Genomic DNA, 23379 nt, shown 5'->3' on the forward strand with positions numbered 1-23379 from the left:
TAAAGTGTAAGCAACAATAGGTCCATTTTATAGTGCTTTTGTTCAACACAAGGTGGGAGTTATGCTTTGTGAGCCCACCTCAAGGGAAAACAGTGTGTGTGTGTGTGTGTGTGTGTGTGTGTGATACACACAAAGAGAGAGAGAGAGAGAGAGATTCCACATATTCAATATAGAACTCCTCCTGACAAACACTTTCTACTGGTAGAACAAACAACTCAAAACGGTAAAAGGTGACTCCGAGGAGAAAGGAGCTCTCATTCGCACTTCCTGGGAATGATTACCCACGTATTGAAACTTCACATGCAAAAGCATCCTTCAAAGGTAAGGACCTACTCACTTCTTCAGTGATTCACTCATGGGAGGTTGATGGCTCCGATGTCAGTGGAACGGTGAATCCGCTCTGGGTTTCAGTCAGAAATCTAAAGGGACTATCCACAGTGCTTCTCACCTTGGATAGCTCCTTTAGAGTTATGTCTGGTTCGGACTAAAACCTGGAACGGATTCATCACCCCACTGACATCAAAGCCACCAACCTACACTGGTTTCACCCCTTTCTTGTTATACATTCCATCAGTGAATTTTTAAAAAAAGAATATTTTCAGATGCGGCACTTCAGGTTTTGGTTCAATATGTCAGGGAACCCAAGCATCTTCAGGGGAGTTGAGAAGGCCAATGGGGACTGAACATGATGAAATTTCCTAAAGTCATGCTTTTACTTGCCTGGATGATTACACCATTGCTGGTTTATCAAGAGCAGGGGTGGGCAAACTTTGGGCTTGTGGGATCTATTTCATTTTTAACTAGAACCCATGGGGTCCACTAATCAGTGCAGCGCAGTGCAGTTAATTATCTCCTGTACTCCATGAGCCATATACTGTATATACAAATACAAAGCTTCATGTGAAGTTACTATTCAGAACTCTCAAAGTGAACAGTAGAGCTGCAATCTGCCAAAGAAGTGGTCAAAGGCAACCAGTTAACACTCCCATTTTACAGATGAGTAACACAGAGGCTAAGAGATATGTGGTTAGCATAAGGCCAACCATGGTATAGATTTTTTTTTAATCAGTTTTACTTGCTATTGTTAGACGTTTGGGAATCAGAACCCCTTGATGATCTACTGCAAATCACCCAGAGATCTATGAATAGATCCTGATCTACCTTCTGTCCATTCCTGATGTAGAGATCCCCCTTTCCACTAAGAATATAAACTATATTCTTAATTTAATCTTAGGATCTCCAGATTCTAAGAGAGGAAGGGTTAAAAAGTAAAGATTATCCTTCATTAATATGTCACTTACACCAGTGTAGTATAGTGGTTAGAATGTAGTGGCTAGGGCTATGGAGACTCAAGTTCAAGTCCTCACTCAGCCATGAAGCTCACTGGATGATCTTGGGCCTAACCCACCTCACAGGGTTTTGTGAAGATAAAATGGTGGTGGTGGGAACAGCCATGTATGTCACCTTGAGCTCCCTGGAGGAAAGGCAGGATATGAATGTACTAGGCAGATAATAAATAAATCATCTGAAAGCCATCTAAGCCAGCGCTTGTCACTACCAACACTGCGCAGCACCAAGTTCCACAAATTAATTACGTGCTGTGAGAAGAATTATTTTGTCTGTCCCAAAACTGCCATCAATTTCAATAGGTGACCCTGACTTCTAGCACTCTAGAAAGGGAGCAATATTTTTCTCTATCAATCCTCTCCATACCAAACAGTGTTATGAACCTTGGTCATGTTCCCCTCTCAGCTGTCTCCCCTCACCCAAAGTTAACCAGTCCCAAACATTTGAGCCTTCCCTCATAGGGAAGATACTCAGTCATTTCGGTTGCCATTTTTTGTGGCTTGCCTAGCTCTACAATATCCTTTTCTGAGATGGTGTGAACATCACGAGTCATCTTGTTACACACGGCAGCAGTAACAGGAGAGTATCTTCATCTTCACCTCTCCTCCTCTTCCTCATTAGTCTGTGTCACCCAAATTAATGTGGAAAGCAGGAAGCAGAATAGAAGTAACAGTGACAGATGCCCACCAGCCTCAGATTAATATTCAGGACTGGCTCAAGACAACTGAAGAGTGGTGTGTGGTTGTGTATACACTGGAATTGCACAGGAGAGAGAGCATGAATTTTGCATGAACAGAAGCTTGCAGTGGGGGGGGGGAATAAATCCAGTGGATGTGAGCACCTGAGCCTTTGAAACTCTGCTTCAACCAGGAAGCAGCCTTCCCCAGTCTGGCACCCACCAGATGTATTGCATGACAACTCCCATAATTCCTAGCCAGCATGGCCAACACATCTGGAGGGCACCAGGATGGGGAAGGCTGCTGTAAACTAACAAAAACACTCTGTCTGTCTGTCTGACTGATCTGATGTAAGGGCAGTGGAGGCTGGTGGCTCCAATGTCAGTGGGGTGGGAGAAGTACCTTGGAGAGCTCCTTTAGAGTTCTGACTGAAACCCAGAGCAGATTCACCGCCCCACTGACATTGGAGCCACGAGCCTCCACTGCATCAAGGCCTATTTGAACAGTATGTGACTATACTTGAAAGAAATTCTGGAAGAGATCGCAGCTCCCCTTCTTTCTCCACTGACACCATGAAGTGCCTTCATTTGAGGGAAGAAATCCCAACCAAATGCAAGCTCCGGTGACAAGTGACAGCATAACAAATTCTGTTCATAATAAAGACGCACTGAATTTTTACACAGATATTAAAACCGCACTTGTTGTCGAGTAAGAGAAATGAACACAACATAGTGGCTGGAGTAGGGGCAGGGTGCTTCCAGAGTGTGTTACAATTCATTTTAGCCAGTAAATTGGTTTTGACTGTTCCTAACATTCACTGCCTTCTTCCAATTGGCTTTTAGCTCCCTCTGGAGACTCCTCACCAGACACACATGGGATATTATATATAAAATGGAAGCAACATTATAGGCAGACGTTTAAACAAACATTGAATTATGAAGAGCAAGCAAACAGGAGCTAGCAGGAGGCGTGCCACCGGCCCTTCGCTCCCTTTGCCTACACTTTGCTCTTTAGCCAGCTGATGAAAGGGCAGCTAGACAAAACTGGGTTTTTATACTCCTCAGTACAAGAGGATGGAACTACAACAATGAAAAAACCAACCAACAATTCTTTGTGGAGGTTGCAGCAAGGGTTTACTGGAGGTGCATCATTGTAGGAGGTGGCTTCTGGCTATTTCCCTACCACTGTTGTGCCCGAGAGCAGCTTTGGAGCTTACATGAAGCACCGCCTGCCGAATGAGCATGTCACTCTTAGTGCACCATGCGAAGGGTCTCTGAAGTCCACTGCGTGCAGATGGTGGATTCAAGGACTCTGTGGACCGCAGGACCATGTTTCCCATGATGCTGAGAGGCCCACCTGTATACAGTAGAATACAGAGCACCACAGCAGACCATGGGGACAACATGGAGACAACAGAGCAGCATCAGGCCCTAACCCAGATGCTTTCCAGATCTGATGGGCCAAAAGGTGATCTGTGGAGGAACCAAGAATTTGGCTTTCGCACATTTGAAACTACAAGGGGGAAAAGCTATTTGGGGAGTGATTTGGAGTAGGGAAACAATGGGTAGAGCTGGGGTCACCATCGTTATGCTCATGCGCACCAGTGTGCCACAGGCCACCCACCTCCCCAGGCTCCCTTCCACATCTGATTTTTATTTTTTTTAAGTTTTTTTTTTTTTTTAACTGGGATGCTGGCATGCTCAAAAGTGGAGTGCTTCCCCACCGGTGCCACCTTTACTTTGGGTTCATAAGAGTGGTTTTGTGTTTTGGAGCTCAGAACCCACGTCTGCCTTGTATTTAGATTTTGGGGCAGGTTATCTTTGTTTCAGTCTCATCAGCTAGCCTTCTGGGAAATGAGTATTTTGTGACCAGTCATAATGAGCTGGCATGCCCCCCATGGTAGCCATTTTGTGAGAGTGACCATGACACACTTTCAAAATCCCAAATGTGCCCACCAGACCCAAACATTTGGGGACCCCTGGGGTAGAGAGAGAGTAAAGTGACCTCTCCCATATTGTTTCTCTATTGTCAAGGCAGTTTTCCTTAAAATGGGGAAAAAGAACATTAGGCCTCTAATATGCACATTTTTGCATTTAGCCTTTCAGCTGAAAAGTTGCATTTAATAGAAAACAAGAAATTTAAAATTGAACTTGAACTAAATAGTAGATTTGGTGAAGAATGCAGCAAAATGAGCATATGACAATCAGGAAACACCAATTCTAAATCTTACTTGATTGAATTTTCTTCTTCCAGTTCTGGTATTTTTTTGATGTAGAAGAGTCTCGAAGACTATAGGCTCGTTGCAGAGCTAGAGGAAAAGGCAGAAAAGGACACTGAAAAATGATCAATTACAAAAGATTTCTATTAAAACCAAAGGAGGTCCCAAACCTTTCACTAAGCAGATGAGCAATTTTTTTTATTTGGAGACTATTTTTTAAAATTCTATTCCCCGACCTGGATGTGAAATTTCATGACCTGTTGCCCAGCGCACTACAGCATCCATGCTTGGAAATCCATCTGTAAGGCTTCTGTAGCACACTAGCAGTACCAAACCCACCACTAAAGCATCCCTGGATTACAGCATATGGGTGCTGGCAGATGGATGGCTTCTTTTGCTACCAATCAAAAGATATTGTGCAGCTATTTCATCTTTTCCCCCTTAATGGACATTTTGTGGGAAGAAAAGCAGATGGAAGAAGCAGTGGAAAAACATGGGAAGATGATATTATCTAGACCTCTGTAAAATTCCATGAATAAGGCAATTTATTGATTGCACATTAAAAGCTTTGGGTTGTACCAATGTTAGTCCTACTTAGAGTATGCCCATTGAAATGGTTGGGACGTAAGCAAGACTAACATTGGATACAACCCCTTGTATGGAAGCACCCTAGGTGGCACAGAAAGTGTTAGTATTCAGAGCATTTTCACATGACACACTTTTTCATTTTGTTGCATTTCCTGCATCTGTAATATTAACATAAAACTGCATTGCACACAGGAGACATCCACCATTAACAACAGTATAGATGCCTTCACTCCAAGTAGTAGAGTAAAAACTGACAATTTCTCTTTTGCAATTTGGTAACTGTTGGGGTGGGCATGCAGATGAATATTTAAATATTGATTAGCCACTAGAGGGCAACATTCACCAACCAGTGTTTCCCCCAGAAAAAAAAGAAAGCGATATTTTTCAACTCCTTGCTCTTGCTATTCAACGCTATGTTATTAACTTTTGCAGAATCCTACATCACACAAGAGCTCATTTGTGCACTGCCATTTCTATAGCTCTTATTGTTTCTCCTCCATGTGGGCTTTCACATTAAAAAAAAGAACAAGGGAGAAAATGTAACATTTGTCTTTCTTGGTAGAAATTATTTACCACCATGACCATTCCCATGGGAATACAGAGAACACAATAAACACAACTCTTGCAAGTTGCTTCAGGAAAAAGCTAGTCCCACCGCTCAACCCAATAAACAATGAAAATGTGAAAACATTGGATGCATATATAAGACAACTAAGGAGGGTGAGGCCAAAAGGGGAAAAGTGCATGATGTACAATGTTACCCCCCTAGATGAAAATAAAGACTTTGGAGATAAGAGAACTGGAAGCTGATGGGAATGAACTTTGGAACACAGCTGGATCTTGGAAACAAAGTTAACGTCATTTGGACAAAATGCATGGGAGAGAGAAAATCTATTGCTGTTATTCATGTAGGCGCCTTCATGTGGGCACTTCTTTAGTTCAATGTTACATTTCAAAAGATAATCTTTATAAAAACAGCGACTTAATTCATTCAAGGTTCTTTGCCTGGGGTATTTGGATTAAAATATTGCTTAAAAAAATCAAGTTACTGCTCTGCACACTCGTCTTTGCAACATACTTTCAGGCCAGGAGCCTCCACCTGATGTTTCTCTGAGCAATTTCACATCAAAGGTAATAATATCTAGAAGCCTGTGGCTGCACAGTGAGGACAGGTCAAGTTGAAAAATCCAGGCATTTTGAAACAAAACAAGGCTCTGTTATAGGAGAGAGAGAGAGAGACTATCTCTGTCAATATTATTTCTTTATGTTGCCTGCATTATAAATACGCAAGTTCAGTCATTTGCATTTTAGGAGGTTTTTTCAGTTGTTAAATTATACTGTATGATGCTATTCCGCATCACATCCCCACCTCTTCTTGAGTCACAGTCCCATTGATGGAGGCAACAATCATATGCCCCAGACAGCGTCTGGGAGACATAGGATTTTTTGGATTCCTGTCTCCGAGTTTGGAGCCAGGAAACCACACTCCCCTCCCTCTCCCCCTCATGGCTAGTGCTGAGAGAACCATGCCAACTGCCTCTCCACTCTTGGTAAATGGAGCTCAGAGACAGGGGAAAGGAGGCGTTCCTGGGGGCAGGGCAGGAGGAGGACGGGGTGTCTGGCTTTTCCTATCACCACCCCAGCCTCCGTCCCTCCCCCTCCCAAAAGCCTCCGCTAGACAGGCGAAATTACCCATCTAGCTCAACTGCAGAGAGGCAGGTGCAAGGCTCTGCATAGGACACTCTTAAGCTTCCGAGCTTATGAGTAGCCATAGGATTGTGCCCTTAGCTACCCTGATGTCGCAGTGGGGTTGAGGCGACAAAGGTCAAAGCAGCTGAATACTGGGGAGAACTTTGGATACTTGCAGAGAACTTAGAATTTCGAAGTCCACAAGTACCTTTGTTACATTAAGCCACATTCTCTTTCTCTGGACACTGATAGCTTTTAAAAGACACCTTGCTGGTGTGGATTGGTTGAATTGCTTCGGAGCTTCTTAATAAAAACAAACAAATACACAAACAGATAATTGCTGCTTACATTAACTTACCATTTGCAGCTTTGGACTTTTCATGGCATTCTTCCCCTTTCACCAAACTTGAGTTTAACAGCAAAGGCCTTCGTGGAGATGGAGTGTAACCCCATGTCTCAGGCATTGGCAATAACCCTTCATTCAATTCAGAAATGGTCGAATTGCCATAAAAATCAGGTTCTAGTTCTGAGCTAAGAAGCAAACAGAGAAAGACCTCCATTGGAATTAAGTGTGGTTAGCAAGTGGTGAAAAGAAAATCTGATGCTGTAAAGAACAATATTGTTTAGGAACCTGGAATGTAAGATCAATGAATCAAGGTAAACTGGGGGTGGTCAAACATGAGATGGCAAGATTGAACATCGACATCTTGGGCATCAGTGAACTAAAATGGACAAGCATGGGAGAATTTAATTCAGGTGACCATCATATCTACTATTGTGGGCAAGAATCCCTTAGAAGAAATGGAGTAGCACTCATAGTCAATAAAAGGGTGGGAAAAGCAGTACTGGGGTACACTCTCAAAAACGATAGAATGATCTCAGTACGAATCCAAGGCAAACCATTCAACATCACAGTAATTCAAGTCTATGCCCCAACCACTGAGGCCAAAGAAGCTGAGGTTGATCGGTTCTATGAAGACCTACAACACCTTCTAGAACTAACACCAAAAAAAGATGTCCTCTTCATCATAGGGGACTGGAATGCTAAAGTAGGAAGTCAAGAAATCACCAGGATAACAGGCAGGCATGGCCTTGGTGTACAAAATGAAGCAGGACAAAGGCTAATAGGGTTTTGCCAAGAGAACACGCTGATCCTAGCAAACACTCTTTTCCAACAGCACAAGAGGCGACTCTACACATAGACATCACCAGGTGGCCAATATCGAAATCAGATTGATTATGTACTTTGCAGCCAAAGATGGAGAAGCTCTATATAGTCAGTAAAAACAAGACCTGGAGCTGACTGTGGCTCAGATCATGAGCTGCTTCTTGCAAAATTTCATCTTAAATTAAAGAACGTAGGGAAAACCACTAAACCATTCAGGTATGACCTAAATCATATCCCTTATGAATATACAGTGGAGGTGAGGAATAGATTTCAGGGATTAGACCTGATAGACAGAGTGCCTGAGGAACTATGGACGGAGGTCCCTAACATTGTTCAGGAGGCAGCAACTCAATCCATCCCAAAGAAAAAGAAATGCAAGAAAGCAGAATGGCTGTCTGATGAGGCTTTACAAGTAGCTGAGGAAAGAAGGGAAGTGAAAAGCAAGGGAGAAAGGGGAAGATATAGCCAACTGAATGCAGAGTTCCAGAGAATAGCAAGGAGAGACAAGAAGGCCTTCTTAAATGAACAATGCAAAGAAATCGAGGAAAACAATAGAATGGGAAAGACTAGAGATCTCTTCAAGAAAATCGGAGATCTCAAGGGAATGTTTTATGCAAAGATGGGCATGATAAAGGACAAAGAAGGCAGGGACCTCACAGAAGCAGATGAGATTAAGAAGAGGTGGAAAGAATACACAGAAGAACTATACAGGAAAGATCTGAATGTCCCTGATAGCCATGATAGTGTGGTCACTGAACTTGAGCCAGACACCCTAGAGAGCGAAGTCAAGTGGGCCTTAGGAAGCATAACTAACAACAAAGCTAGCGGAGATGACAGTATTCCAGCTGAGCTATTTAAGATCTTAAAAGATGATGCTGTGAAAGTGCTGCACTCAATATGCCAACAAATTTGGAACTCTCAACAGTGGCCACAAGACTGGAAAAGGTCAGTTTACATTCCAATTCCAAAGAAGGGCAATGCCAAAGAGTGTTCAAACTACCGTACAATTGCGCTCATTTCACATGCCAGCAAGGTGATGCTCAAAATCCTACAAGATAGTCTTCAGCAGCATGTGAACCGAGAACTACCGGAAGTACCAGCTGGGTTTCGAAGAGGCAGAGGAACTAGAAATCAATTCGCCAGCATTCACTGGATCATGGAGAAAGCAAGAGAATTCCAGAAAAACGTCTATTTCTGCTTCATTGACTACGCTAAAGCCTTTGATTGTGTGGATCACAACGAACTGTGGCAAATTCTTAAAGAGATGGGAGTACCCGACCACCTTACCTGTCTCCTGAGAAACCTGTACGAGGGCCAAGAAGCAACAGTAAGAACCAGACATGGAACAACTGATTGGTTTGAAATTGGGAAAGGAGTACGACAAGGCTGCATATTGTCGCCCTGCTTATTTAACTTATATGCAGAGTACATCATGAGAAATGCCGGGTTGGATGAATCAGAGGTCGGAATTAAGATTGCCGGGAGAATTATCAACAACCTCCGATATGCAGACAATACCACCCTAATGGCAGAAAGCGAAGAAGAACTAAAGAGCCTCTTGTTGAGGGTGAAAGAGGAGAGTGCAAAAGCTGGTTTGAAACTCAAAATTAAAAAAAACTCAGATCATGGCATCTGGCCCCATCACTTCCTGGCATGTAGAAGGGGAAGAAATGGAAGCAGTGACAGATTTTATTTTCTTGGGCTCCAAGATCACTGCAGATGGTGACTGCAGCCATGAAATTAAAAGATGCTTGTTCCTTGGGAGGAAAGCTATGGCAAACCTAGACGGCATAGTAAGAAGCAGAGACATCACCTTGCCGACAAAGGTCCGTCTAATCAAAGCTATGGTTTTCCCAGTAGTAACGTATGGCGGTGAGAGCTGAACTATAAGGAAGGCTGAGCGCCAAAAAATTGATGCTTTCAAACTGTGGTGCTGGAGAAGGCTCTTACGAGTCTCCTGGACCGCAAGGAGGTCAAATCAGTCAATCCTAAAGGAAATCAACCCTGAGTGCTCATTGGAAGGACAGATAATGATGCTGAAGCTCAAATATTTTGGCCACCTAATGCGAAGAGAAAAGTCACTGGAAAAGACCCTGATGCTGGGAAAGACTGAAGGCAAAAGGAGAAGGGGACAGCAGAGGATGAGATGGCTAGGTACCATCACCGATGCAATGAATATGAACTTGAGCACACTCCAGGAGAGAGCGGAGGACAGGAAGGCCTGGCGTGCTATGGTCCATGGGGTCACGAAGAGTCGGACACGACTTAACGACTTAACGACTGAACAACAACAAGCAAGTGGTACTGAACAGCTAACCAATATTTCACAGCTGTACTTATTTTGTTTTATAACAATTAATGTGTGTGCTGCAACCTAAGTATTCCCAGCAACTTAATAATCTTGATTGAAAAGGCATTCCCTACATCAATTTTACACTTGTTTTCCTGCTTTGGGGGAAATTGAGGTGGTCTGAATTTTACACTGAAATCTGATTCATGCCATACACACACACACGCATGCATGCACGCACGGACATACACTCTCTCACACACACACAGCTTGATGATAGAACCACTAGGCTTTTCCGATGTCTCTGTGCTAATGCATAGGAGATATAACAAGGCCAGGCAGATATTTCACATCCTTGGCCCCTTTCCATCAGAGGTCACTACCAAGAAAAGTATAAATTGGCTGGGTGGCCTTGGCACTGCTATTAGGAATGTGCACATGACACTTTCTTTTCTTTTTTTGGTTTTCTTTTTTCAGGTCATTTCTGGCAGTCCCGTTCATTTTGTTTTCCATTCGACATTGATTCATTCATCTAATTTATCTTACTGTTTTCATCCCTACATTGATTACAATGGAGAACTAATCAGTCTCCTGATTCCTATAACTTTGGAATTTTCCATCCAAATGGCATGAAGTTTTCAGGTATTATGTTAACCTCTTAAGGCATCAGACATGCTCAGTTTCAGATAGATTGGACAAAGGGTTCCCATTTGAGAAGCAATTAAATAAGGAGTGACATCCTCTAAGCTACCCATTGTTTTGTGTTTTTGTATCTTGCCACCTTCAGAGTGCTCAGAGATTCCCCACCCCTTACAGGAAGTCCCTTGGTTGTATCAATTTGCAGAACTAAACAATGCAACCCAATGCTGTCTTGTCAGTTTCAGCAATCCCTCTCTTATGAGAAATGAATGAGAGAAAAGAAACAAAAGGATTTTGACTCATTTCTCCTCTTTGCTTTTTTATTTTCAGGTGTTTATCTTAGAAAAGCATTAGAAACTAATGATGGTGCATTCATTTCATTTTAGAAATGACAGTAGGTTAGAAACAAATTTGGTTTAGAGAACAAATGCATGCCCCTAGCTGCTATGCCATTATATACCCCGCTGCACGACTAACTCCCTGGCCAAGGTGCTTGAGGTGGTCTCTGATGTGCGTGTACAGTCCCCTAACTTATTGGTGTTGGGGGGCTTCAATGTACATTCAGAGGCTGTCCTCATGGGGGCACCTCAGGACTTCATGGAGACCATGGCTTCCTGGGAGCTGCACCCTATTCCAACTGGGCCCACCCATGCACTAGACCTTGTGTTTGTTTCTGGAGAAGCGGGGAGTGATCTGGAAGTCGGGGATATATCCACCACCCACTTGTCATGGTCAGATCACTATCTGGTGATGTTGGACTTCTCAGTTCCACAACCCCTCTGCAGGGGTGGAGGACCCATTAAAATGGTCCGCCCCAGGCGTCTTATGGATCCGAATGGATTCCTGAATGCGCTTGGGGATTCTCTGGAGCACACCAACGGCCACTCGGTCGAGACCCTGGTGGGTGGGTGGAATGCCACAATTACTGGGGCATTAGATCGGGTGGCTCCGAAACGCCCTCTCCCCCTGAACAGGGCTCGGACTGCATCATGGTTCAATCCGCAGTTACGAGCTCTGAAACAGGAGGTGAGCTGGCTAGAGCGCCAGTGGCGGAAGTCTCGCTCCGAAGACGATCAGACACCGGCTAGAGCTGTATCTTCAGCCTATCACGTGGCGGTGAAGGCAGCAAAAAAGGAATATTATGCTTTCTCTATCACGTACGCAGAGTGCTGTCCCAGGAGGCTATTCCAAGTGGTCTGGAGCCTGGTCGGTCCAGTGGAGCATCCTGTGGCCTCCTGTGAGGGTCTACTCTACATAGGACTAACATTGGGAACTACACAGAGTTTGCAGGGTTGTGGTCAAGTTCAATAATGATTCAGGGCATTTCTACACAAGGCTTTTATTGTGCGCTCGTGATGAGTCACTTGTGGTCTTTTGTGGGTCCTTTACATGACGTCGTCAACCCCCAGGGGCCCTCCTGTGCTTTTTTGCCATTATAGCAGCATAATTCTCAAGGGGGATAATGCAATCAGAGATATTATCACACTTTGAAGTGTGATAAATTTCCGGTATCCCACTTTATCGTAGCACCATTTAGTGGCTGTATAATGAAACATAGAACTTGCACAGAAAGGAAACCCCAGGAACAACATGTAAAGGAGGTAATCTTAATACTGCAAGGAATCCGGAAGCAGAAGCCCTGGAAAGGGTGCAGAATATTTACCTCGTGTGCAGAAGCTCTCATTAATGCAGACTTAGGTAGGGAATGGTCTTTCTTTCTTTCTTTCTTTCTTTCTTTCTCTCTCTCTCTCTCTCTCTCTCTCTCTCTTTCTTTCTTTCTTAAATTTATTAATCGCCCATCTGGCTGGTCACCCAGCCACTCTGGGTGATGTACATTAATACAAAAGTTTAAAACAATAAAATTCTACATTAAAAACATCATATTTCTAAAAATACCCTAACCCACCCCAAATGCCTGCCTGAACAACCACATTTTTAATGCATGGCAGAAGCTCATTGAAGAGGGGGCATGGCAGAATTCCCTAGGGAGGGAGTTCCACAGAGTGGGGGCCACCACAGAGAAGGCCCTCTCCCTCGTCCTCACCAGCCTAGTTGTCCTGGCTGATGGGACAGAGAGAAGGCCATCCAAGGCTGATCTTGTTGAGTGTTGCTGGAGGCACTCCTTAAGATAGGCTGGGCCGGAACCATATAGGGTTTTAAAGGTCAAAACCAACACCTTGAATTTGGCTTGGAAAACAACTGGTAACCAGTGCAACTCCTTCAGCACCGGAGTGATGTGATCACACCGGCGGCTGCCTTTAATCAGGCGAGCTGCCACGTTCTGTACCAGCTGCAGCTTCCAAACTGTCTTCAAGGGTAACCCCACGTAGAATGCATTACAGTAGTCTAAACGAGAGGAGACCAGGGCATGTACTACTGATGGGAGCAGATAGCTGGGAAGGTAGGGGCGCAGCCGCCGTATCAGATGGAGTTCGAACAGCACTGTCCGGCTCACAGCTGACACCTGAGCCTCCATGGACAGCTGGGAGTACAAAATGACCCCCAGGATGCAGACCTGGTCTTTCAAGGGTAGCTGTACCCCATTCAACATCAGATCAACATCCTCTTGTCTCCCACCAAAAGTACTTCAGTCTTCTCAGGGTTCAGCTTCAGCTTATTCCTCCCCATCCAGCCACTCACTGTCTCCAGACATTTGGATAGGGATTCTACGGCCAACCTTGGTGAAGATTTGAACGAGAGGTAGAGCTGTGTGTCATCTGCATATTGATGACACTGCACCCCAGACCTCCTGATGATAGCCCCCAGAGGCTTCACATAGATGTTAAATAGCATTGGGGAGAGGATGGAACCCTGTGGCACCCCACAAGTGAGTGGCTACAGGTCCGAAACCTCCTCTCCCAGTGCTACCCTCTGGTACCTGCTGGAGAGGAAGGACCGGAACCACTGTAATACAGTGTCTCCAATGCCCAACCCCTCCAGGCGGTCCAGGAGGATACAGTGGTCAACGGTATCAAAAGCTGCTGAAAGGTTGAGGAAAACAAAGAAGGAGCATTTGCCCCTATCCAGAGCCCCCCTCATATCATCCACCAAAGCGACCAAGGCTGTTTCTGTCCCATGCCCAGGCCTGAAGCCCGACTGAAATGGATCTAGATAATCGGCTTCTTCCAAGTGTGCCTTCAACTGCATCGCCACCACCCACTCAATCACCTTGCCCCAAAATGGCAGATTCAAGACTGGGCAAAAGTTGTTCAGAACTTGGGGATCCAAGGAGGGCTTCTTTAAGAGTGGTCTTATCACTGTCTCCTTGAGGGCTGATGGCATCACTCCCTCCTCAAGGGAGGCGTTCACCACTGCCCTGATCCCCTCAGCCAATCTCTCTCTGCAGCCCATAATGAGCCAAGATGGGCAAGGATCAAGTAAGCAGGTGGTCGGCCTTACAGATGAAAGCACCTCGTCCACTTCATCAGAAGGAAGAAGCTGGAACCGATCCCACAAAACTGGTTTGCCACAGGCCGCCTCTTGTTCACTAACTGTATCCACAGCGCACGGAATAACACTCCTAATCTGATCAATTTTATCCACAAATTAATGAATGAGACTTAAGTTGGTCAAGACTCATCCTGCTCATTTCAATAGGCCTGCTCTGTCTAGAACTAACACTGGGTACTACCCTCTGCATGCTAATTTCAATTGTTCTCTGGGGCCATCTACAAAGTGTAACACACTCTAGTTCAAACCCTTTAGCCCCTTGACCTATTTTGCTACCTTTCCTCTTTTGATGTGCGACATCAGAATTTATGGATGGTACGTCAGACCACATAGCTGTCATCAATAGACATTGGGAGTGGGGGACAAAAGCTAAAGTAATTCAATGCAAAGGGCACCTACATATTTATCATGGTGAAGGTTGCAACCTGCAATATGCTCTCATTCCAGAAATCTCTAATAAATCCTTAAATACTGTGATTTTTATCAGAACCAACCTTGATTCAATTACCACCCCTCCTCTGTGTGACTCAGACCATTGTGTGGGATGCAAAGATTTCCTGCAAATGAATCATATGCCTACAAGAGGTTCATGGCAGCTGTAAAAAATTATGATCCTGGTTCATCATCCTTCCTTCTCCCATACCACCTCTCGTGTTTATTTTAACAAATGGACTTTACAATGCCAGGATTTTCCTTAAACTTGCTTTTCCCTTCCTTCTGGGAAATAGGCTAGTTTCAATTACCAAATACAAGTATCCCAGAATACCTGCTTCCATCACTGGTGACCATCACCCGAACAGCCAGAAGGTTGTATTCAGCCATCTCTTCCTCTGGAATAACTCTTACCAAGGCCCACTCAGAAGACACAGAGGGGGCCTGTCCTCTAAATTTGAGTTCAGGGACATTCATGAACTTCTTTGGAGAGGTTGGTTCATCTGTTGGATGGCTGTAGCATTCTAGAGTAAATAAAGACATGAAAACATGCTTCATCATATCATAGCTTAGAGTGCAATCATATGCATGTTTAGACAAAAAAAAAAGTCCTACAATTCCCAGCGTGACCAAGCCAGCCATGCTGGATAGGGAATGCTGGGAGTTGTAGGACTTTTTCTGTCTAAACATGCATAGGAGTGCACCCTCAGGCAGTGATACTACATAGTTTATTCATAGAATCATACAGTAGAATCATAGAATAGTAGGGTTGGAAGGGGCCTACAAGGCCATCGAATCCAACCCCCTGCTCAGTGCTGGAATCCAAGCCAAAGCCTCCCTGACAGGTGGCTGTCCAGCCTCATCTTGAATGCCTCCAGTGTGGGAGAGCCCACCACCTCCCTAGGTAATTGGTTCCATTGTTCAAGGATGCTTCAGACATTAACAGCAGTTGGTAGAGAGGAAGTGTGAGCAATTTGCACTTCTCCAGTTTGCACTTCTTCTCTTACCTGGTGAAAACATGTGTGACTTCCCTGCAAAGAGATGGCTACAGTGAACACTCTGTGAAAGTTGAACTGGAAACAAATTCCTGGGCCCAGGCTAAACATGCTGCCTTGATAGTAGAAATCACTCTGGGAAACTATAGGTGTTCTGGGAATTACTCATGTTCATACGTTACATTCACTATTCAAATGTACCCTTGGGGACAGGCAGTGCACATGCACAGAAAGGCTTCTTCAAAGCCTGAGCTTGCCTGCAGTGGTCATGGCTGCAATACTCTATAACATGGTGTGGCCTTCAAGATGTTGTCGGACTACAAATCCCTAAGAAACTTAGCTAAATCTGAGCAGTGAATTTGTAAAGCCTTTAGATATGACCTATCCAGGAACCCAAACTGAGTGATCCTAATTAACATATAATCATCTTCAGAAGCCCACATCTTCAGAGGTCAGGCAGGTGGTGACCTGGGAGAGAGAGATCCCAAAGCGCGTGGCTTCGTATTAGAACATGCAACGTTAACTAATTACGCATGTGATTTGGACATGGAAGAGAAATGGGAGCCAAAGAGCAGAAAGCAGAAGTGTAATGGGCAAAGGGCTGCACACAAGAGAGTATGATGCAGCTCAAATGTTTGCCTGGGGGACGGTTCTGAGCAGCTGTTCCATGCCTATAATTATCACAGCTCTCTCCTTGCATTCTCAAACTGCCATCCTACGTATCTTTTGGCCTGTACACAAAAGGCAGGCTCTGAGAAAGCTTTCCAGCTGGCAATGGAAACAGAGTGCAGAGCTGTTATACCTAGCCATCATCCAGCTCTCAACTGGAACTGGGACAATGGTTTGCCATTCGAATCGTTCAGCCCTCATCTTCCTACCATTTTTTTTTATATATATTGAACGACGGGTTATGTTCGCGACAAACTGACCTCATGCAGCCTCCTTGTTACAGGTACAGAAAAACCTCAGCAGGTCACAGACAAAAAAGAAAATGCACACATCTGATTATTTTGATGCCTTCCCCCTCCCTTTCCCCCAAAACAGAGACAGAAAAGGTTTCATTTTGTTCACTTTGCAAAAGCAGGTCAAAACTGAAAGAAGACAGGAATCAATACTCAGCAGCAGAAGTAATTTTCAAGAAAGCTCTAACTTTTTTTCCAGCCCAATTAAGCACCCCTGCTCACCGACACTGAGCAATAAGGAGGCATTGGTGCAGGCCAGAAGCTATGCCGGTGCTCCTGTAATCAATGGGATTTAAGTGTTACCCACAAGCTTCAGCTCCATTGAATTAAATGGGCCGAAAGTATACTTAACTTCCTCTTGGAAGGCCCATCAAATCCCCTCTGATCACGAATCCTATGCCCTAGTATATGCCCCGCTGAATTCAGTGGGGCAGGTTCTAGCACAGCACATGACGCTGAGATCTGGATTGGAAAATACACGTACCAGGTGCTTCTTAAAGGACACAAAAATAAAACCAATAGCAGTAGAGCTGTTATTGTAGACAGTTCAGTTATCCATAAACCTTAAACATTAAAATATAATGTGCTTATATTAATCTATGTCAGGCATGCAGATCCTCAAACCCAGGGGCCAAATCCAGTCCTCCTGTGTTCTCCAGATGGCCACGCCCTTTTTCCTTAGCCATCAGTCATTTGGTGGCTTCCCAGCATTTCTGCAGTTTTCTCCCCATTCTAAAGGTTGAAATGTCTCTCCTAAGGCTTTAAGCTAAAATATGCTGGTGTTTGGGGAATTTGTGATGCTTGGGCTAGACGCCCTTTTGCCTGTGGCCCAACCTGCTTATCCAAAATGGAATGCAGCCCTTGGCGCTGAAGGACATTTAACCCCTCTGATCTCTGGTGTGCTCAACACTTGGAATACTGTGGGCAGTTTTGGCCACCCCACCTCAAGAAATATATTGCAGATCTGGCAAAGGTGCAGAAAAGGGCAACCAGAATGATTCGGGGGCTGCAGCACATTCCCTACAAGGAAAACGTACATTGCTCGGGACTTTTATAAAAAGGCAAAGGAATTATAGAAATTTATAAAGCTATCAGAGCTGGCCCTACCGTTAGACAGAGTGAAGCAGCTGCCTCAGGTGTCAGATGCTGGGAGGGGGCAGCAAGGTGTTGAAGACCTGTGATCCAGGCAGCCTGCCCTGAATCCCCTAAGCTATCCTGCTGCCTTCTGGTACATTAGAAGATGCTATCCTATCCCCAGGGTTGAAGAAAGATTCAACTGCCAGTCCAGCTGGCTTTTGCAATGGCAGGAGCACAAGGTGTTCTACCACCAGAGGTGGGAGGACATACAAGTGTCGGCCATTTTGTGCAGCTGACATGGCTCTCTAGCTGACATAATAATCTCTCACTTTGGCAGAGTCCTGAAAGCACGCGATCAGGCGGGAGGACAGGCTCTCCGGAGCCCTCTCCCTCTCCCAAAGTGAGAGATTGGGTGAGCGACCTCTCCGGGGAGCCTCCCTGGCCTTTCACTTTGAGAGAGAGCTCAGAGCAAGAGATGGAGGCAGCTGCTCTTCCAAGGATCTCTGCTTGCCTCTTTTACTTTGTGGCATTTTCTGCAGCAGGTGCTGCAGGAGATGCGGGTGCAGCAGTGCCTGCGGGGGGCCTCCTGGCGGTGGGGGGAGCCACAATCTGCTGCCCCTTGTGATATGCTGCCTGCGCAGGGGAGTCGCCCTGGTACGCTTGATGGGAGGTGGCTCCATCTCGTTCTTGGCCTCAGGCGGCATAATGCCTTGGGCTGGCCCTGAAAGTTATACGTCATGTGGACTAAGGAGACAGAGAGGAGTTTTTCTCCCTCTTATGATCCCAGAACTTTGGCTTGTCTAACAAAACTGATTGACAGGACTTACAAGACAGATAAAAGAAAGTCGGTCTTTACACAACACAAAATTAATGAATGGAATTCACTGCCATAAGATGTGGTGATGGCCACTAGCTTGGATGGTTTTAAAAGGAGGTTAGACAAAATCACCGAGGATGGGTCTATCGATAGGCACTAGTCGTGATGTCTATACAGAACGTTCCGATTCAGAGCTTTGGAATACTAGTCTCCGGGAGCACAGCAACAGTGGGAGAGGGCTATTGCTCTCATGTACTGATTGTGACCTTATTGGAGACATCTGGTTGGCCATTGTGAGAAGCAGGACACTGGTCTGATCCACCTTTCCTTATGAAACTACATCAGTGAGTAGCCCTTTTTCTGACAGAGGTGTCCAAAAGTATGCCTGGCATGCAGGAAGTGGATAGGGAGACATTTTTCTCCTTGTCTCATAATAGTAGAAACTGGGTCATCCCATTAAGCTGATTGGTAGGAGATTCAGGACAGATAAAGGGAAGGACTTCTTCACATAGCACATAGTTAAACTATGGAATTCACTACCACAAAGACATAGTGATGGCCACCAATTTGGATAGCTTAAAAGGGGGTTAGACAAATTCATGGAGGAAAAGGCTATGAAGGGCTACTAGTCCTGATGCCTATGTGCCACCTCCAGTATCAGGGGCAGTATGCCTATTCATTCATTCATTCATTCAATTTCTATACCACCCCATAGCTGAAGCTCTCTGGGCGGTTCATAAAAATTACAAACCATTACAATATATTATAGACCCTGATGCTGGGAAAGACTGAAGGCAAAAGGAGAAGGGGACGGCAGAGGATGAGATGGCTAGATAGCATCACAGATGCAATGAATATGGACTTGAGCACGCTCCGGGAGAGAGCGCAGGACAGGAAGGCCTGGCGTGCTATGGTCCATAGGGTCACGAAGAATCGGACACGACTGAACAACAACAACAGCAATATATTATATAAAATATAAAAACCATTCACATAATGACATAAAACAAACAACGCACAACAACAACAAATATCTAAACCTATTTAAAACAATCAGCCAGAGACAATCAGAGACTCATTATACACTGCCAAATGCCTGAGAGAAGAGGGCAGTTTTAACCTTGCACTGAAAAATGACAATGTTGGCGCCAGGCGAGCCTCGTCAGGGAGATTATTCCATAAATGGGGAGCCACCACCAAAAAGCCCCTCTCCCTTGTTGCTACCCTCTGAGCCTCCCTTGGAGGAGGGTCCCGGAGGAGGGCCCTGGGTGCAGAGCGTAGTATATGGGTCAGTTCATGCCGTGAGAGATGTTCTGTCAGGTACTGTGGTCCTGAACTGTGTAGGGCTTTATAGGTCAAAACCAGCAGTTTGAATTGAGCTCGGAAGCATATAGGCAACCAGTGCAAGTGGGCCAGAATCGGTCTTATATGTTCAGACCTTCTTGTCCCCATTATCAGTTTGGCTGCCGCATTTTGCACATGCTGCAGCTTCCGAACTGTCTTCTGAGCCTATGGACACCAGTTGCAGGGGATTATGGGCAGGAGGGTGCTGTTGCATTCATGTCCTGCTTGTGGTTTCCTGGTTCATAGCTGGTTGGCCACTGTGTGAACAGAATGCTGGACTAGATGGACCCTTGGTCTGATCCACCATGGCTGTTCTTATTCATATCACTGAACAGCTCTTGTTTTTGGATCATTGGAACTTTTGAGGAGTAATTTCATTTATTTGGAAAATAGTGATTTAGACCATGACGTTACTGTAGGGGTGTTGAACCTCTTGCACCCTGACAGCTGAATTCCATTTTGGAGAAGCTCTCAGGAGCTGCATTCCAGTGGTGGGTGGTGCCAAAGGCAAACGCAGCAGGCCAAAATCCCAGCCTATTTTAGCTTAAAGCTCTTACTGCCAGTCACTAAGGCTCAGGAGAAGCATTTCAAGCTTTTAGAATGGGGGAAAAAACTGCACAAAAGCTGGAAACAACCAAGTTTGAGGGAAAGGGGGTGGGGCCATCTGGGAAACACCATGGGATCCTTCACACAAAATTTTTATCCTGTTATTGAGAGAGTGCAGGAGACGCCCTCCAGGGCGTCTCCTGCACTAAATGACCTTTATTCCATTTTTTAGAAGTTTGGAGATAATGAACTATCAAATTACCCCTCTTAAATTCTGCTTGAGTTCCCTCGGTGAAAAGAGGAAACCTCACAATAAGAGAAGCTAGACCACAGTGCCATCTAGTGGATGTATAATGAAACATATCAAAGACTCAGATAAGGGGGGAAAGGAGAGGGAGAAGGGGGTGGAGGGAAGCACATCTATAGGGAGTCCGTCATGATCCTGCATTTAAAACGGAAGCAGAAAGCTCCATTTTAAATGTGGGATTTTAGGCTGGTGTACAGATGCTTCATATCTATTTATGCAGTACTGTTTTCAGCAGGAAAGGGGGATATAAGTTTAATAAATAAATAAATATTAATATGGTAGTGGATGGACAAACATGATGACTAAGCAAAATATTTCTGATTTTTTAAAAAAATCTTTGTTTTGAGAAGCTGAAAAAACAAGGCTATAATTGACAGAACTAGCTTATTGGCTGCAAGACAGGATGACAGCCAGATCAAAGTCCTGAGAGGAGTGCTGGAGACAGGGATGTGTAAGGGAATGCCACAAGTCCAAATATTTCTGGTATTCTTGTGCTGTCAGCCAAGGTTCTCCGTTAAGACCAGCCTTAGCTGTATTTGCTGGGACTAGACTTATTGTTTCTGAAGCACTTGTGACCAATGATGTAATGATGGCTGGGGATGCTGGGAGTTGTAGTCCAACACATCTGGAGGGTGCCAGGTTGGGTAAGGCTGTGTTAGACCATGAAGGAACCTGCACCATATGGAATCTGGCTAGGGATACGGAAAGGAACTTGAATTCACATATATTTGCAGCAACTAAATTATTATTAATGAATGCTCTCTTTTCAGCTGAAATAGCTAGACATTTTGTCAAGCTGGTAGGTAAAAACAAGGTAGCAGCTTGCTGTGAGGCTTAATGGGAGCAGCTGACCAAGTAGATTGTGGCCTCTTACACCTTCTCATTGGCTCTGTGTCTGCAAGCTCAGTGCAGTAAGGCAGAGTCAGCCCCAGCATCCAGAAGGGGTTTGTAGCAAAGCTCACAACAGAGCAGAAAACAGCACAAAGTGTGAGAACTTAGCATTTCAGGAGCAGTACCATTTTACAAAATCCAGGGATAACATCCCCTCCTTCTCACCTGATATATACATAGAAAAATAAATTTGTGTAGTTCTGGAGGGCATGAGGGAAAGAAAGTGGAGCCTGTCCCATGCATAAAACTACCACTGCCTCTGACTGCCACTAGGCTAAAAATTCGAAATGGGATCTTTATAGCCTACTGCCATAAAGGCTTTCAGGATCCTGGTAAACACTGTGAATAAATTAGAGATGACATCTTCCTGCAGAGAGGAAATCCACAAAGCCATAAACTTCTTGCTCACAGCAGGGCAGAAGCTGAGATGATAAGGAGATATTGTTAATTACTTTACAAAAGGCAATGCAATGACCAAGAGCTGAGTAAATTACATGCAACGATCCTTGGAAGAAGATTGAATTACATCACAGACCGGGGATCTCTCTCTCTCTCTCTCTCTCAGACAGAGACAGACAGAGATTGCTCAGTGTTAAAGCACATTGCTGACTTTAAAATTAAACCAGGAAAGTGTGCACGCGCACGCGCACACACACACACACACACACCTTTTATAAGTACAGCTTCCAGACATGCCAACACTTCAAGTCTACACTGGTATGGGGAAAAGAGTTATATGGCAGGATGCAGTGCGGGGAAGGGAAGGTGGAAGAAATGAAGCAGCTGAATAAGGGAGGCCCAATAGAAAGCAAGGCATTCTGGGAATTTGGAGGGGAAGGAAGCATGTGGCGTGACAGGGTGGTAAGGATAGCTGTGCTGCACATGTATCACTCTTCCTGACTTATTTCCAGTTTTCTGCCTTTGTAGACTTTGTGGGGGGAAATAGTTTCCTTCTCCTTGTATTTGTTAGGCACATCCCTTCTCCATTAAATTCAGATAGTGGGGAAGGAAGCAATCCTCACTGAGTCATGGCCTGGAGCTAATGAGCCTCATGCCACTGTTAGCAACAGCAACACGCACACACAAACCCCAATCGCCACCCTCCCGTGGAACTGTTAGCAACCTTGCAACAGACATACACATTTTAAAATCATTACCGTGCTGGGATGAATCTGTGTAAATGCTGCATTAGAATAATTGTATTGCTTAGTGGAAACTATTACCTTTAAGGTGCCTTTCATCCTGCAATTACCCCGCCTCATTTACAGGGGGAAGGTAAGGAGGGCAAGACAGAAAAGCTGCGCCCTGTCTTTTGACTGGCAGCCCTAGCAGCCACCTGACTGAAAGCTCTCTGTTGTTTTCACTGCAAAACATACACAGCTTCCCTCTGGAAACGAGAATCCATTGTGTGTATAATTTAGTTGGAAAGTCAAAGATAATTAATGTACACGTCAGTGCTTCAAGCACGAACTTGACTTATTTCTAGGGTGTTCATCCATCAGCTGTTTGTAGTCCCCACTATTTTCCTGTTGCTAATACACAAACCTTGCTTGCGTCCTTAAATGGAATCTGACCACATCCACCAGTAACGAATTTCAGCAAAATACTCACTTTATACGGAATAAGCTTAAGGCCGAAACATACACAGCGCATATTGTTCCCACCAAAAGTACATGGAGTAATGTGTTACTTGGTTGGAACATAACTTTGTTAAACTTCCGTGCAAGCGTAAGAAATCAGTCACATTTCAGAGAATCTCCACTGCAATGAATGAAGGCTGCAGGTTGGGCTGAGATTAAATACCATCTCCCCGCTCCACTTTGTAATCCCAGTTTTCCAGGAGAGTGGCTTCATCCACCAGTGGTTCTCTTTTTTTAACTTGATTTTTGCCACTCTCTGTGGCAATGGCAGAACTCCCAGTGGCCACTTTATGGGCCTGACC

General features: G+C 44.7%; 1 protein-coding gene across 2 annotated transcripts in view; it reads right to left on the reverse strand.

Annotated features, from left to right (window-relative positions):
- The window catches only part of MICAL2 (microtubule associated monooxygenase, calponin and LIM domain containing 2), a 203350-nt gene that overhangs the window by 54158 nt on the left and 125813 nt on the right, over nt 1-23379 (reverse strand). For both annotated transcript variants that reach the window (XM_084853961.1, XM_084853971.1), the window contains 3 exons: nt 14833-15022; nt 6878-7050; nt 4255-4332 (listed from right to left, as the gene is read on the reverse strand). In XM_084853961.1, coding sequence (XP_084710087.1) covers nt 4255-4332; nt 6878-7050; nt 14833-15022 — 441 coding nt within the window. The remainder of the gene's footprint in view (nt 1-4254; nt 4333-6877; nt 7051-14832; nt 15023-23379) is intronic.

This window comes from Heloderma suspectum, chromosome 1 (genome assembly GCF_057233095.1).
Source record: "Heloderma suspectum isolate Gila_16-S chromosome 1, 16-S_ref, whole genome shotgun sequence".
NCBI classification, from domain to species: Eukaryota; Metazoa; Chordata; class Lepidosauria; order Squamata; family Helodermatidae; genus Heloderma; species Heloderma suspectum.